Source organism: Raphanus sativus, chromosome 4 (assembly GCF_000801105.2).
Source record: "Raphanus sativus cultivar WK10039 chromosome 4, ASM80110v3, whole genome shotgun sequence".
Lineage (NCBI taxonomy): Eukaryota > Viridiplantae > Streptophyta > Magnoliopsida > Brassicales > Brassicaceae > Raphanus > Raphanus sativus.
In genome coordinates, this window is record NC_079514.1 from 5,377,856 (window position 1) to 5,392,660 (window position 14,805).

Sequence of the window (14,805 nt, forward strand, 5' to 3'; positions counted from 1 at the left end):
TATAACAACTGTTTTCTACCGAAAGAGATATTAAAACGATGGTCAGAGATTTACCACAAATCTAAATAACTATATATATCAATATTTTTGGTTTCTTACATAATATACTTCGATGGAAAACCATTTTTTTCCCGATGCAAAACCAGTTGGTTTGTCAAATTCAGTTTGGAGTAAAAACCATTCGGTTTTCTTATTTATTTAATAATTGCAATATTGCTCGAGAATAAATCTAATCTTTCAAACATAAGATCAATATTTATGAAGATCTTCCTTGCACCTGTCAATTCAGAAAAAATGGATATTAACCAATATATTGGATACTAATCACTTCAAATTTGTTTAGACAGACAAGTACTGATAATGAAATCATCTAAACCATTTATTTAGACAGACAAGTATATACATGTACTATTTCAACATATTTATTATATAAATCAGTTAGTAATTAGCGATTCAATAAAATTAGAATTTATGTTTATTTTAGTACAGATGTTAATCCAAATGTTTTATATGATAAAAATTGAGATAAACTGATTAATCATTTTATTTTTAAAATGTTAATTGTAATTTTTTTCTTTTTAAAAATACAATCTCATAGTCATATATTTCTTATGATTTTAAAAATACAATCTCATAGTTATATATCTCTTATTGAAAATAAACTCATATTGATAATAAACTTATCCAATATAATTTTTAAACTCACATTTTTAATTTTTTTAATGATAGATTATTGTATATTATTTCCATATAAATATAAGTTTAGTTATTTATAAATAGGGGATATGTTTATATGATACTAATGTCGGTCAAAAAAGGTTTTAAATTTTTATTTTTATTATATTAGATCTGTAATACATTTAAAATTATTAATATATATCATTTATACAAAACAAAATTTTATTGATAAAAACGTAAAATATACACCCACAGACGTCCGCGTCAAGCTCTAATTCTATATTATTAAAATTGAACTACTAATTATATTTGTTTGGAAACATGGATAACAGTTTAAAAACAAGTTTGTTTGGAAATATGGATATCAATTAAAAAAATAGGTTTGTATGGAAACATGATTAGCATTATAAAAATATATTGTTGTTTGGAAACATAGATAGCAATATACTAATATAAATAATGGGCTTATGTTATTAACAAAAATTAGAAGACTTTATATTATGAAAAACTATCTATTTGAGTCAACTTTAAAATATACGAAAAATGGACTACTCTAATTACTTAAAAACATTTTTTGTCTAATATAATCATAAAATAAAATTTAAACTTTATATACATATTTCAAATCAAAATAATAATTTAAAGTTGATTTGTATCAGAAATTGATTTAAAATATGCATACATTCAAAATTTTATTTTTACTAAAATATTTTACAATAACCATAATTAAAAAATGTTTTCAATATATATAAAAAAATAATAAAAACCCCAATTTAATGTACCGATTTAAGTTATGGTTTTTATATTTCACATTAAATTTTAAAAATATAATATATGTAAGTATTTATATGATAGTATATATAAAATACTATTAATTATATGACTATTTATGATATATAATAGTGACTTCATAAATAATAGTGACTAGAGGTGGGCGTTAGGGTATCCATTCGGATTTGGTTCGGATCTATTTGGGTTTCGGGTTTCCGGGATCAAAGATTTGAGCCCATTCAGATATTTCTAAATTTCAGTTTGAATTCTATTCGAAACTTTGTGGGTTCGGTTTGGGTTCATATAATCTATTTAAATTAATTTTAAAATTTTAAAATTCATTATATATACTTTAAATTTCTCAAAATCTATAAATAAATAATATATTACATATAAATTTGAATAACATATGTCTGAATACCTAAACTTAACATATAAATTGGTTTGATTTAAATATTTGGATCGAGAATCAATACTTATTTTGTATTTTTGGTGTTATGAGCATACTAACTATTTTAGATATTTATTTTTGAATATTTTTATATATTTTTAGCATTTAAACCAACTTAAAAGTATCATATATATTCTGGATATCTTTATATACATTAAATCTAATATATATAGTATATAAATCTTTTTTCAGATACATTTTGGTATCTGAAATACTTCACTTCGGATCAGATCCGGTTTCGATTCTCTAAAACATCAAAATTTTGAATAATTATATATTTAATCATTTTGGTTCGAGTTTGGTACTACTCTTTCGGATCGGAATCAGTTTAGTTCTTCAGATTTAAATTTTTATTCAGCCTTAATAATATAAAAATAAATAGCAACATAATTTTGAAAATACACCCGCACGGGCGTGCGGGTCAAGATCTAGTTTAAATTATTAAGAAACTTACGATTGACTGACCAAATTAGCACACCGTTAAATTGTTTGGCCAACAAAAGCCTGAATTTTTGTTGACTTATTTAGATTATTAAGAAACTTACGATTGACTGACCAAATTAGCACATCGTTAAACGAGAGTTAAAACAGCGTTAACCCAACGTTAACTGTTGACGTTAAGTGAAACGACGTCGTTTCGTTTTATTTGATTTGAAAATAAAAAAAGGTAGACTTCGAGGTTCGAACCCAGGTTGTTTGGATCAAATGGCAAGGTATTTTACCACTATGCTAGTGGCACATTCAATGTATGAACAAACACGTTTACTTTTATTTGGTATTGATTTTGAATATAAAAAATTCTCTAAAAAATTAAAAGGTCTTTAAAATTCCAAAATTTTGAAAAATAAAGAAATTTTTATAAAATTAATTTTGAAATTGAAATTAAAAATAAAAATAAAATTTATTTTTACTTTTAAAAATCAAAAATCTTCCAAATTTTACATTTTTAAAAACAAATTCCAAAAAAGAACATTTTCATTTAAGATTAAAAAAATTGAAAATAAAAAAAAAATCGAAAATAACAAAAAAAAGTTATAAAGAAATTTGAATCTGAAAATAATCAGAATCTATAAAAAAAAAAAAATTTATAAAAATGCCAAAAAGAAAAATTTTCATTTTTCAAATTATTAAAAGAAAATTTGAAAAAATAAAATAATTCGAAAACTAATTCAAAAAAAAGTGATAAAAATTTTCAAATCTGAAAACATATAATAAGAAACTATAAAAAAAAATAATAATAATAATAATAATAATAATAATAATAAAAAGTTTTATAGTTTCTTATTATATGTTTCCGATTTGAAATATTTTAACTTTTTGGAATTTTTTTCGAATTTTTTTTTCAATTTTTTTATAATCCGAAAAATGAAATATTTCTTTTTTGGAATTAATTTTCAGTTTTTAGAAATTTTAAAGATCTTTTTAAGTTTTTAGATATTTTTTTTATATTCAATCAGTACCAAATATAATTAAATGTGTTAATAGTTTCATTGATTGAGCCATTAGCCTAGTGGTAAAGTACCTTGGCATTTGGTCCAAACAACTTGGGTTCAAACCCAAATAATGTAAAACGACGTCGTTTTATCTTATTTCAAAACGACGTCGTTTCACCTAACACCAACATTTAACGATGTCATTTTTTCTGTTAAATTTGCTGACGGCGTGCTAAATTGGCAAGTCAACGAAAGCATTGTTAATTAATTCTAAAGTCAATGAAAAGTTTGTGTTTTGTTTGACCAGTCCATATGTCCAGGTTTCTTTTAGCAATTCCTGCAAAGTTCAGTGTTTTTTTGGTCGATTTCCCAAAGTAAATCATGTGCCGTTAAACAGCTTTGTAAGATTTAGGTAAATGATGTCTAAGATCCCACGACAAGTTAATATATATAAAGGCCCTTGTGTATTATTAAACCATAGCAATTGAATAAAACATAGTACTTTATTCACTCTATGCTATCGGATAATGGTTATCACATACATGCATAGAAGTTACCAAATGACAGAATACAAAGGTATGTTTAGTTAAAGCTACATGCATGAACTATGCTGTTAGGCTATTAGGGTTCCTAGTTGTCTTGCTTCCTTCTATGCCAAATATATTAATACATTTTATACAGTCGACTTTGACAACTTGACATATTTTGTTGGGCAGGATATATATTGTTGTTTTTGTTACCTTGATCATATGAAGATATGGTTTCTAGAATATCAGTAGATTAAAACCATCAGAAAAATGCGGTATGCTGATTTTAGTATATGACTTCGCCGAAATATATAATCAAACGTTGACAGGATGATGCGAAATTATTAGTTTGTGTTAAGAAAAAAAAGAAACAGAATTTAGCTATCATAATAATAAATACAGTTAAATATAAGGAATGACATACATCACGCGGGAAGTTTCTTATTATCAAACAAAATCATTTTCAGTCATTTAAGATGTGGTTCACTGTTGAGCCTAAAAATATGAAAATACATTATATATCTTATTATTATCATATAATTTCTCCTTTTTTTTAAAGCATAATTTCTCCTTTTTCGTCACATTATTTCTGTTTACAGCTATGATTATTTTATTATAATATAGTAAACGATCGACATAACTCGTGATAGGATAATATAATTTTCGTTCCCCCATCATCCTAATTATAAACTTAGGCTATATTAATGGTCCACATTCTATTGAGATGAAGCATGCATGTGACATTATAATAGTATCTATGCACAAACAATTAACTCTTATTCCAAATCTATACAATAAATTCATAAAATATTCATTTAAAACGAATTGTGAAAGCAAGCGTTACTTTTTCTCCAAACTATAATTTTCCTCGCAACTAATTGAATAGAGTGGTCCAATAAATTATTGTAGATTTTATTTTAAATATGTATTAAATAGGTATATTCCATAGCATTCTTTTCTCAGTTTATTGCAAGCATTCCAATTTATAGAAAAGCGTCCGGATTGAATATAATTCCTTACAACTTGATATTAATCTTCTTACAGCTATTTAGTCTCTAAATTGGTTTACAGAAAGAAAAAAATAGAAAGGAAGTTGGAAGTATATAGGAAAATTAAGGGTCATTTTCTTGTATTATTGGTCAAAGACTCGAACAATTGGAAAATCATTTATAATAATATCATACAATTCATACCGAACCGCCAAGTGGATTCAACTCTGACGAAGATAGGTGATCTTTAGCGATTTTCTCACGAACTGATTACTTTTCTATTTGTTTATAGTTTAGATGAAATAGTTATTCTCTAGTATCCAAATTTAAATTTAATAAGCTATGACACTTGCTTTTGAACACTATTAAATTTAACAAACGACAAGAGTCAATTTGTCACCCTATGTTTTTATAATTAAGAAAATAATTCTCTAAAACGTCTCAAAACTTATCTTTTAGGAATTTAGTTTCTACTTAGTTGTATCTAACAATTAAACAGCATGTATTGCAAATCTAGAAAGTCATTTTCAATATATAGTGCATATAACAACTATATATTTTCAGCCAGTCTTTTATGGACCACAATTCAGCTTAAAAGAAATTTCCAGCTAATGTATAAGTCTTGTAACGTATCATATATATTATTGAAAACATCATGTGAAGTTCTTCAATAATCAGTTAAGTAAAATCCTGTAAAAACCAAGATGTTGCAAAAAACCGAGCTAAAAGAACATAAAACCAACTATCAATTTATGATGTACCATTGCTGAGGTACCAAAATTTAGCAGAAGAGTAATTTTTTTTTTTGCTAAAATTTTTTCTATTAACAGAAGAGTAATATTGAAAAGTTAACAAACTAAAAAATGATATAAAAAGACGAAATGTTATTTTTATCATTATTATTATCCGTATAAGTTGAGATGCATGCATTCAGCAAACGTGAAAAAAATAAAAATCCCAGATAAAGGATAACTTATCTTTTCGTAATACCCCAAGTGAAAAAATACAAATAAAATGTAAACGTGAGTAAAATAAACAAAACTCCCATAAAAACATCCATGATCCATAGTTTCTCAGAATTGTGGGTGTGTGTGTTCCCACAAATGAAAACAAAATAATAATAATAATAAATACAAATATATACTAAGTAATTAGAAATAATTCCGAATAGAAACCCAATAAAATACTGCCGCCGGTAGGAAGACGGTCATACAATGAGATAATGGCTGGTCAAAAAAACCGCCAAAATAGTTCTGTTTTAATTTGGGGGAGAATAAATTAAAACTTAACTATTCCAGTCAAAAAACTTCTCTTGTTTTCCTTAATCACTTTGTCTAAGCTTAATTAGCAACTTGATTTGAAACTTATAACACGCCTTTCAGACATCGACAACACCTTCTTCATCCCATCTCTCTCTCCTCTCTCGCAAACCTGCAAACATGGCTGTTCGTTTGATCCTCAAGAACCAAACAGATCACCGACAAGATCCTCACCCGAGCACGACCCATCTCTCCTCCTCGATTCAAGAAGCCAAATCAATCGCCAAAATATCTCTACCAATGATCCTGACCGGTTTACTCCTCTACTCTCGGTCCATGATCTCAATGCTTTTCCTCGGCCGTCTCAACGATCTACCTGCTCTCTCCGGCGGCTCGCTCGCCCTCGGCTTCGCCAACATCACCGGCTACTCTCTCCTCTCCGGTCTCTCCGTCGGCATGGAACCCATCTGCGTTCAAGCCTTTGGCGCCAAAAGATTCAAACTCTTAGGACTCGCTTTGCAGAGAACCACGCTTTTGCTCCTCCTCTGTTCTCTCCCCATCTCTGTCCTCTGGCTCAACATCAAGAAGATTCTACTGTTCTTCGGGCAGGACGAAGAGATCTCGAACCAAGCAGAGATCTTCATCCTCTTCTCTCTCCCCGATCTGATTCTTCAGTGTTTATTACATCCTCTCCGTATCTACCTCCGATCTCAGTCCATCACTCTTCCTCTCACATACTCTGCTTTCTTCGCTGTGATCCTCCACATTCCTATCAACTACCTTCTTGTTTCTTCCCTAGGGTTCGGTCTTAGAGGCGTCGCCTTGGGAGCGATATGGACTAATGTGAACCTCCTAGGGTTTCTGATCATCTATATCGCGTTTTCGGGTTTATATGAGAAGACTTGGGGAGGCTTCTCGATTGACTGCTTTAAAGGATGGAGAACACTAATGAAACTATCAATCCCTAGCTGTGTATCAGTTTGTTTAGAATGGTGGTGGTACGAAATAATGATTCTTCTTTGTGGACTGTTACTTAACCCGCAAGCAACCGTCGCGTCTATGGGAATCTTGATCCAGACCACCTCTTTGATCTACATTTTTCCTTCTTCTCTTAGTGTCAGCGTCTCTACACGCGTAGGGAACGAGCTAGGGGCGAACCAGCCTGATAAGGCAAGGATAGCTGCGAGAACCGGACTCTGTTTAAGCCTAGGGTTAGGTTTAATCGCCATGCTTTTCGCTTTGATGGTGAGGAACTGCTGGGCTAGACTGTTCACGGACGAGGAAGAGATTCTGAAGCTGACTTCCATGGTTTTACCGATCATCGGGCTTTGCGAGTTAGGGAACTGTCCTCAGACCACAATGTGTGGGGTTTTGAGAGGAAGTGCTAGACCTAAGTTAGGAGCAAACATAAACTTGTGTTGTTTCTACATTGTGGGGATGCCTGTGGCTATATGGTTAAGTTTCTTTGGTGGGTTTGACTTCAAGGGACTGTGGTTAGGTATGTTTGCAGCTCAGGGCTCGTGCCTTGTTTCCATGTTGGTCGTGTTGGCTAAGACTGATTGGGAAGCTGAGGTTCGTAGGGCAAAAGAACTCATGACTAGATCATGTGATGACGATTGTGAAGATGATGATGGTACTGGAAGTAATACGATGCCGTTTTTGTTGGATTCTTTGGATATAGAAGAAAGTGGGAACTTTAGGCATTTGAATCTGTTTTGATTAGTTGTGGCACTAACGATATTTGCTTTCATTGTACACTCTCTAATTGATTATTTTTTGGAAAGGAACACTTCAAAAACATTTGATCGTTGAATTCTTTTATACTATGTAAAATATGATTTGTGAGATATATATTGCATCTTTTTCAATTAATTTCCATTTGTGAATAGTTGAAAGCAATGTAAAGTTACAGAACGTTGATGATTTGATATCAATCTTATCTGTCTCCTATCCTTTAATTAAATATCATGGGAGTGACATGCTTTCATGAGAATGACTTAACAAACTTTAGTTTTAACGTAAACTCTCTCTGTCAAGTGGTTTTAAATATGTATATTATATGAATGTAAGTGTGTATGTATATATGAATCTGGTTATGCAATTAAAGGACAAGATAGAAGTTGGTTTCGTTGCCGGGAGATTCTTGTGCAAGAGGAATACAAAGAAATGTTTGAAATAAAAATAAATATTAAAAACACCATGTTTAGTGGTCCTCCATGGACGCGTGTGTTTACGCTCATAAGCGCGTGTAAATAACGAAAGGAATTGTGATGCAACTTTGACGACGGCGCGAAGCGTAACGTCTCCGTCAAGGTCATCGTTTGCTACAGCGGACGCCGTGAACGACCCGCTTTTCTTTTGTCTTCCTCTTTTGGAATTTACTTTCTTTTATTCAACTGACATCGCCGGCTTACCCGAGAACCCTCCACTTTCTTATTCTTTTAATGTAAACTCCACACGGTTGGAAGAAATATAATACTACAAATTGAAAATCTAACTGTGGATTACAACTCTATGACCACTTGGTTATGACTTATAAGAATGTATAATATATCCAGTGTAGACTAAAAATGTAACAAAGTTATCGTGTGGGTTAGTTGGTTACAAAGGAACAAGAAAGGCCCATAAGATTGAACAAATAGGAAAGCAAATTAGTTGTGAGTTTGCCACTAAAATCGAACCTCTTTTTCCTCAAAGTGTCCCAACTTGCTTTTGTATAATCATATACTATCATAGCTTCTAAGAACATCCTCACCTAACCAATGGTATCTCACTAAATCTTTTAGCAATTATTCAAATTTAAAAACTAATTAAATAATAGTTTGGGTGTTTCAATTTGTGAGTAGATAGATGGCTTTCTCAAAAGTTGTGAGAGATCTAAATTATTATTTACTTATATTTTTTTTTTTAGAAACTTACAGGAAAAATACTTTAAAATTGTTTATCCCTCTATCACCTCACTTCTTCCTTTTATTATATTGGATTTTTTCAAATATTTTGTCTACTTACAAAACAGTTTTTTTTTAAATGGTACTTACAAAACAGTTGAGATTATCCTTTTATAGTCATTTAATCTTTTTAAATTAAAGTTACTGTTGCTAAATCAACTAAATTCTATCCACCTTCAGTGATTGTGAAAAAACAATTAAACTATTCATTCTTGTGTGTTTATATAAGAATGCACAAAACCCATCAAGTTCAACTTTTAAGCTGTCACACAAAAGAGGAAAAGTGAAGAATCTTCTGTATTTCCCCAAAATTTTCGAGATCTTCATTCCTAGCATTAATATCATTTCTATATACTAATTTTGGTAAGTTGATAAGCACAATCACATTATTAGTATTAAGTAAAAGGTATATAGAGAAAGAATATCACATGCAACAGAACCAACGAATAGAAACTGCTATTTTTGTGTCAGAGATGATAAACATTAGTTTAGACTCCCTAGAACGGAAAAGGGTTTCCTTTTACAGCCAGCATCATGCTATATTTTAGATCCAATTGAATTTGGCTTCGCAATCAATAATAAATAATGTTAAAAGTAACTTCTATAGGTGAAGAAAAGAAAAGATTGATGCGTCACAATGGTAATTGCAAAGTAACTTCTATAGGTGAAGAAAAACTATTTATTATTGAAAACTTCAATTGAATTTGGCTCCAAACAGATTACCCATTTCTAGATCAGTTTCAAAATCAAAGTTTCTTGGTTTCTCGTTAGCCAAAAGCATGCCGAGGATATGGCCTTATCTATTTTGATTATGCAAACATACCAACTAGAGAAGACGTTTCCAGTGAAAATTTGTATTTAGATTCATTTCTTTCTTTAAGTAATATTATAATTTTTGGAAAAGAAAAATAATATAATTAAAGTTCCTTAGAGACTAAAACATACTAATGTGCATTTATTTTTTGAGTTAATTAGACCAATAGTTCGATCAATACAGTCATATTAATGTTACCGTATATACATCATAAAAGAATTCAGGTCACACTGACATCTTCTCAGCAATGGCGGCAACAAGCAGGGCATCATCGTCATTACGGCCTCAATCCTGACAAAATCCTTTGTTCCTCAATCTCTCAACTTACATCGGCGTTTTCACACGTGGAAGCATCTCATTAGCTAATCCGCCACGCGTCGAGAGCTGAATGCGTCACAGTGTTTATCGCAAAGCTGGTTATGTTAAGTATATGGCGTCACGCGAAATTAATAAACAATGAAGGAGAAACGAACGCCTCAGTTTCGATCCTCTAAAATTCTAATTTAATTTAAATAAATCGATTGAAAATTCAATCGCCTGATGCGTCTGCTCAACAGAATCACCGGCGAGCTACGATGGCCGGCAAGAACAACAACAGCAACTCCGATTCGAGTCTCTACCAGGTTCTGGTGGAATGGTGCCAGAGGATGGAGACGAGCCAGGCGAGGCTGAGGGAGGATGTGGACGATCTGATGAACCAGGAGGAGAGGCGAATCGGCATCGAAGCGGCGCCCGAGGAGGAGGCTGGTGATGATGTGGAAGAGGCCGAGGAGGCTTGGGATAGTCCCTCGGCGACTTGGGAGAGAGCGGTGTCGGGGTTTTACTTTTCAGATAGCGCGTATCGGACTCTGATGGATTCGATGGGGCATGCGATTCACGTGACATCCGCTGGGTCCGGAGAGATTACATTTTGGTATAGTCTGTTAACCGGTTTGTATGATTTGATTTATCTATGCAAACCGGTTAGTATGATTTGATTTATCTATGCAAACCGGTTAGATAGATAATTAGATAGTAAAATATCCTAATCAAGCGCAAATTGTTAGGAGATTAGATTACTGGATCGATTGAATAGTTATTAGGAACGTTAGCATTTGTAGTGCCATGGTTTTGTATACTCTATTTGTTTCGTAAGTGAAGAGATGTTTTTATTTATTTTGTAAATTCAGGAGTCGTTCAGCTGAGAATCTATACCACTGGTACGCTGAGGAAGTTGTTGGTTACAGAACGATTGATGTGCTTGTAACCGAGGAGTATCGTAACTGCCTCACGAGTATCAGGAACAGGGTGTGCCGTGGGGAGACTTGGACTGGTCAGTTTCCGTTTCAGAAGAAAACAGGTGAACTGTTCATGGCGCTGGTGACTAAAAGCCCGATTTACGAAGACGGGGAGCTTGTTGGTGTTGTTACAGTCTCGAGCGACGCGACGCTGTTCAACAGGATGCATCTGTTGAGTAGCGAGCATCATCAGCAAGCGTTCGGTACTAGACCTGAGTCTAACTTGAGGAAGCACCAGTGGCATCTCCCCAGGCCTCAGATAGCTGAAGAAGTACCGCAGGCTCTTCCGGCTGTCCCGCAGATTACATCAGCTGTTTCAAACCTGGTAAATCTCAGATTCTGGTCTTTATTTTTTTTTGTTTGATTCTTGTGCTTTTATGAATGATTGTTTGTTTCGGTGTGGGTCAATAAGGCGTCGAAGCTTCTACCACAGAGAAATGGAGATGATTCCTTGAATGCAAATCAGAGTTCTAAGAGCAGAGATGAGAATGTTCCGGTTGTTGCTTCCACAACTTTCGAAAAATATGGTTCAATGGTAAGTGTTTGTTGTCTACTTAAAACAAGACTTTTGTTCTTTTCAATTAGATGTGTCTTGTGTTTATATACTGAATCTGCGTATATGATATGGTAGGCGGATAAGTTTTTGGGGAAGCTGCAAAGGAAGATTACTGGCAAAGAAGATAACGAGCCTATATTAGGAAGTGGAATAAATAAGATGGCTGGTGGAGTGGATCTGTTTCTAAGGCTTCAAGTGCAGTTAGCTACACGACTTTCAGAGACAATGGCAATGGAAAGTTGAAAAAGTCTGAAACTAGATTCTCGGATGTTTACGGGAGTGGAGCTCGAGGTTTGAGTGAAGAGAGACATATAGTACCACCTACTAAAGACCGGTTTCAGTTTATTGGGAATCTGAGTCAAAGAAAACCACCGAAAGGACCAGATTGTGGTTTGGTTTCTGGCAGGGGAACTAGAATGTCGGACTTAAATGGTGAGATAGAAGATGCTTGGACGGCTCGGCCTAGTGCTGATCCCTTTCCAGGCCTTGAAGTCAGCCTCGGTAGGCAACAAAGTCCATCCAGCCAAATTAATAATGGATTTGTCACCGACTCCTCGTGTGAGATACGGTGGGAAGATCTTCAGCTTGGGGAAGAAGTTGGACGAGGTACCCCTTGGTTTACCAATGTTTTGCACTCGTTTTTAACTTTCTTAGGAATTGTAGATTCAATACAGTGTTTTCTAGATTCTAGAATGTTGAATCGAATTCTATGTATTTCTGATGCATTATGTGTGCGCACAGGTTCATTTGCTGCTGTTCATCGAGGAGTTTGGAATGGATCGGTAAGCCTTATGTAATTTAAACATGGCTCTTGTTCAAGTGAGTAAGTGACTAGTGACTGGAATAGCTAACTAGTCGAGTTTATTTGGGTCAGGATGTTGCTATTAAGGTTTACTTTGAGGGTGATCACAACGCGATGACTTGGACGGAGTGCAAAAAGGAGGTATGCGTATTTGGTTCTCTCTACTATGTAGATGTTTTGTAAATTAAATCCGCCCCAGACAAAAGTAAATTAAATCAGTTGGGATCATATCTTCAGATCAACATTATGAAGAAACTGAGACATACGAATGTGCTGTTGTTTATGGGAGCGGTATGTTCCGAAGAAAAATCTGCCATAGTCATGGAGTATCTGCCAAGGTGAGAGACTATTTGATCTCTTGATCTGAAAGTAGTGTTGCTCCTTATTGAAATGCGTTATAGATTATTCTGCACACCCTGTGTTAATTTGTTTCTACTTTCTGGTTGTGATGATTAGAGGGAGTCTCTTCAAAATACTTCATAGTTCGAATCAGCCATTGGACAAGAAACGTCGTTTAAGGATGGCCCTTGATGTTGTAAGACTCTTCATCTTCCATTAAAAGAACGAAACCATGTGAGAGGCTGAGCGAATACGGGTTCTCCATTGTTGTTGCAGGCTAGGGGAATGAATTACTTACACCGCAGGAATCCGCCAATAGTACACAGAGACTTGAAATCTTCCAATCTTCTCGTCGACAGAAACTGGAATGTAAAGGTACAAAGTACAACGACTAAATGCCTTAATTTTCCTTTATAGGTCGCACTCTTGACGACCTGTAAAAATGAGTTCAGTTTCTTTACTTACAAAAAAAAAAAAATTCCCTAGGTTGGAGACTTTGGGCTGTCAAAGTGGAAGAACGCAACATTCTTAAGCACTAGATCCGGGAAAGGAACAGTAAGCCCATCTCTGATTCTATAAACCCACAGAACATTCTTGGGGTTCTGTAACTAACCATCATTCATGTTACTTTTTTGTGCAGCCACAGTGGATGGCTCCTGAAGTTCTAAGGAGTGAACCTTCGAATGAGAAGTACGTCAATATAATATTTAACCCTTGCTTACTCTCTTTCTTGTGATATACATTGTTCAGTAATTTAGAATTTTGGGATTAACAACTCGATACATTTGTTGTAACAGGTGTGACGTGTTCAGCTTTGGAGTCATCTTATGGGAGCTAATGACTACTTTAATACCATGGGACCGTCTAAACTCTATCCAGGTACCTTTATCAACTTCTGGTCTTGTGAGACCCAGGCACAATCATAAAGATTCTAATCAAGTTTAAATAGGTTGTTGGAGTTGTGGGGTTCATGGACCGACGGCTGGACTTGCCTGAAGGATTAAATCCTAGGATCGCATCCATAATACAGGATTGCTGGCAGACGTAAGTCACGATATACGTATTATTAATACATTTTTTCATCAAATATTCCCTCAAAATATATTGGTCAGGGTGTTTATAACCTTTTTAATGGTACGTTCTTGGAATAGTGATCCAGCAAAACGACCGTCGTTTGAAGAAATAATTAGTAGGATGATGAGCCTGTTCCGCAAAGCGGGGTCGAGTGCACAGGAAGAAGAGGACTGAGAAGGTTAGAATGGTTCATGGTTAGAGGAGATGGTTCACACAGAGCAAAGGACGTGAACAAAAGAAAAGCATACTTATGATAAGTTAATATAATATACAATGTGTCTCGTTGTATTATGTGCATCACTAATCATGCAAAATGTAGAATAGCTGAATTAAAAGAGGGTTCATCAAAGAGAAGAAGAGAAAAAGGTTCACTAGTGTATTCAGTTTGGTTTCTCTTACAGTTTTGGAAAATGTATAATAAAACAAAATCTCTGGTTAAGTTTGGTAAAAGAATTTGGTTCAGTTTTCGATCAAATTTGGTTTTGGTTCTGTTATACAATGCAAAAACATGTAACACGTCGGTTTACAAGAAAAATGGTATTGTTTCGGTTCGATTTATGAATGTGTCGAGTCCTAAAATTGGTTACCCAGAAAAGTTTAGTTTTGCTTTGGGACCCAGATCAAATTAAAAATACCAAAAGAGTTGAATTTGAGAATTACGAAGAAACAAGAGATTGGTGGCTTTTTGTGATTTGGAATGTAGTTGGTTTCTGGGTGAGAGAGAAGAACAGAAAGCGGAAGCTGAGGTAGTGAGCAGTGACAAATGACAATGCATAGCTTTGCCTCTTTTGCTTTTATATTCTCTCTTGCAGCTTCCCATCACTGCCTCATCTTTAGCTTCTCAGCTTCTCATCTTTAGCTTCTCAGTACTTTTATTTGCAATTCCT

The 14,805-nt window shown here is 33.6% G+C and overlaps 2 protein-coding genes across 2 annotated transcripts; both read left to right on the forward strand.

Moving 5' to 3' along the window:
• Positions 1-6,019: 6,019 nt before the first annotated feature.
• LOC108853860 (protein DETOXIFICATION 49) lies at positions 6,020-8,020 on the forward strand. The gene has a single exon (XM_018627311.2). It carries the CDS (start codon positions 6,289-6,291, stop codon positions 7,825-7,827), a length of 1,539 nt encoding a protein of 512 aa, XP_018482813.1. The 5' UTR covers positions 6,020-6,288; the 3' UTR covers positions 7,828-8,020.
• A 2,145-nt stretch (positions 8,021-10,165) lies between these two features.
• On the forward strand, positions 10,166-14,393 carry LOC108848362 (uncharacterized). Its single transcript, XM_018621703.2, is given in 15 exon segments — positions 10,166-10,783; positions 11,040-11,472; positions 11,560-11,682; positions 11,779-11,872; positions 11,875-12,309; positions 12,445-12,485; positions 12,578-12,646; positions 12,743-12,843; positions 12,962-13,040; positions 13,121-13,219; positions 13,331-13,399; positions 13,485-13,534; positions 13,642-13,723; positions 13,794-13,888; positions 13,996-14,393. Coding segments are annotated over 15 exon segments (2,205 nt in total). The 5' UTR covers positions 10,166-10,445; the 3' UTR covers positions 14,093-14,393.
• The last annotated feature ends 412 nt before the right edge of the window (positions 14,394-14,805 follow it).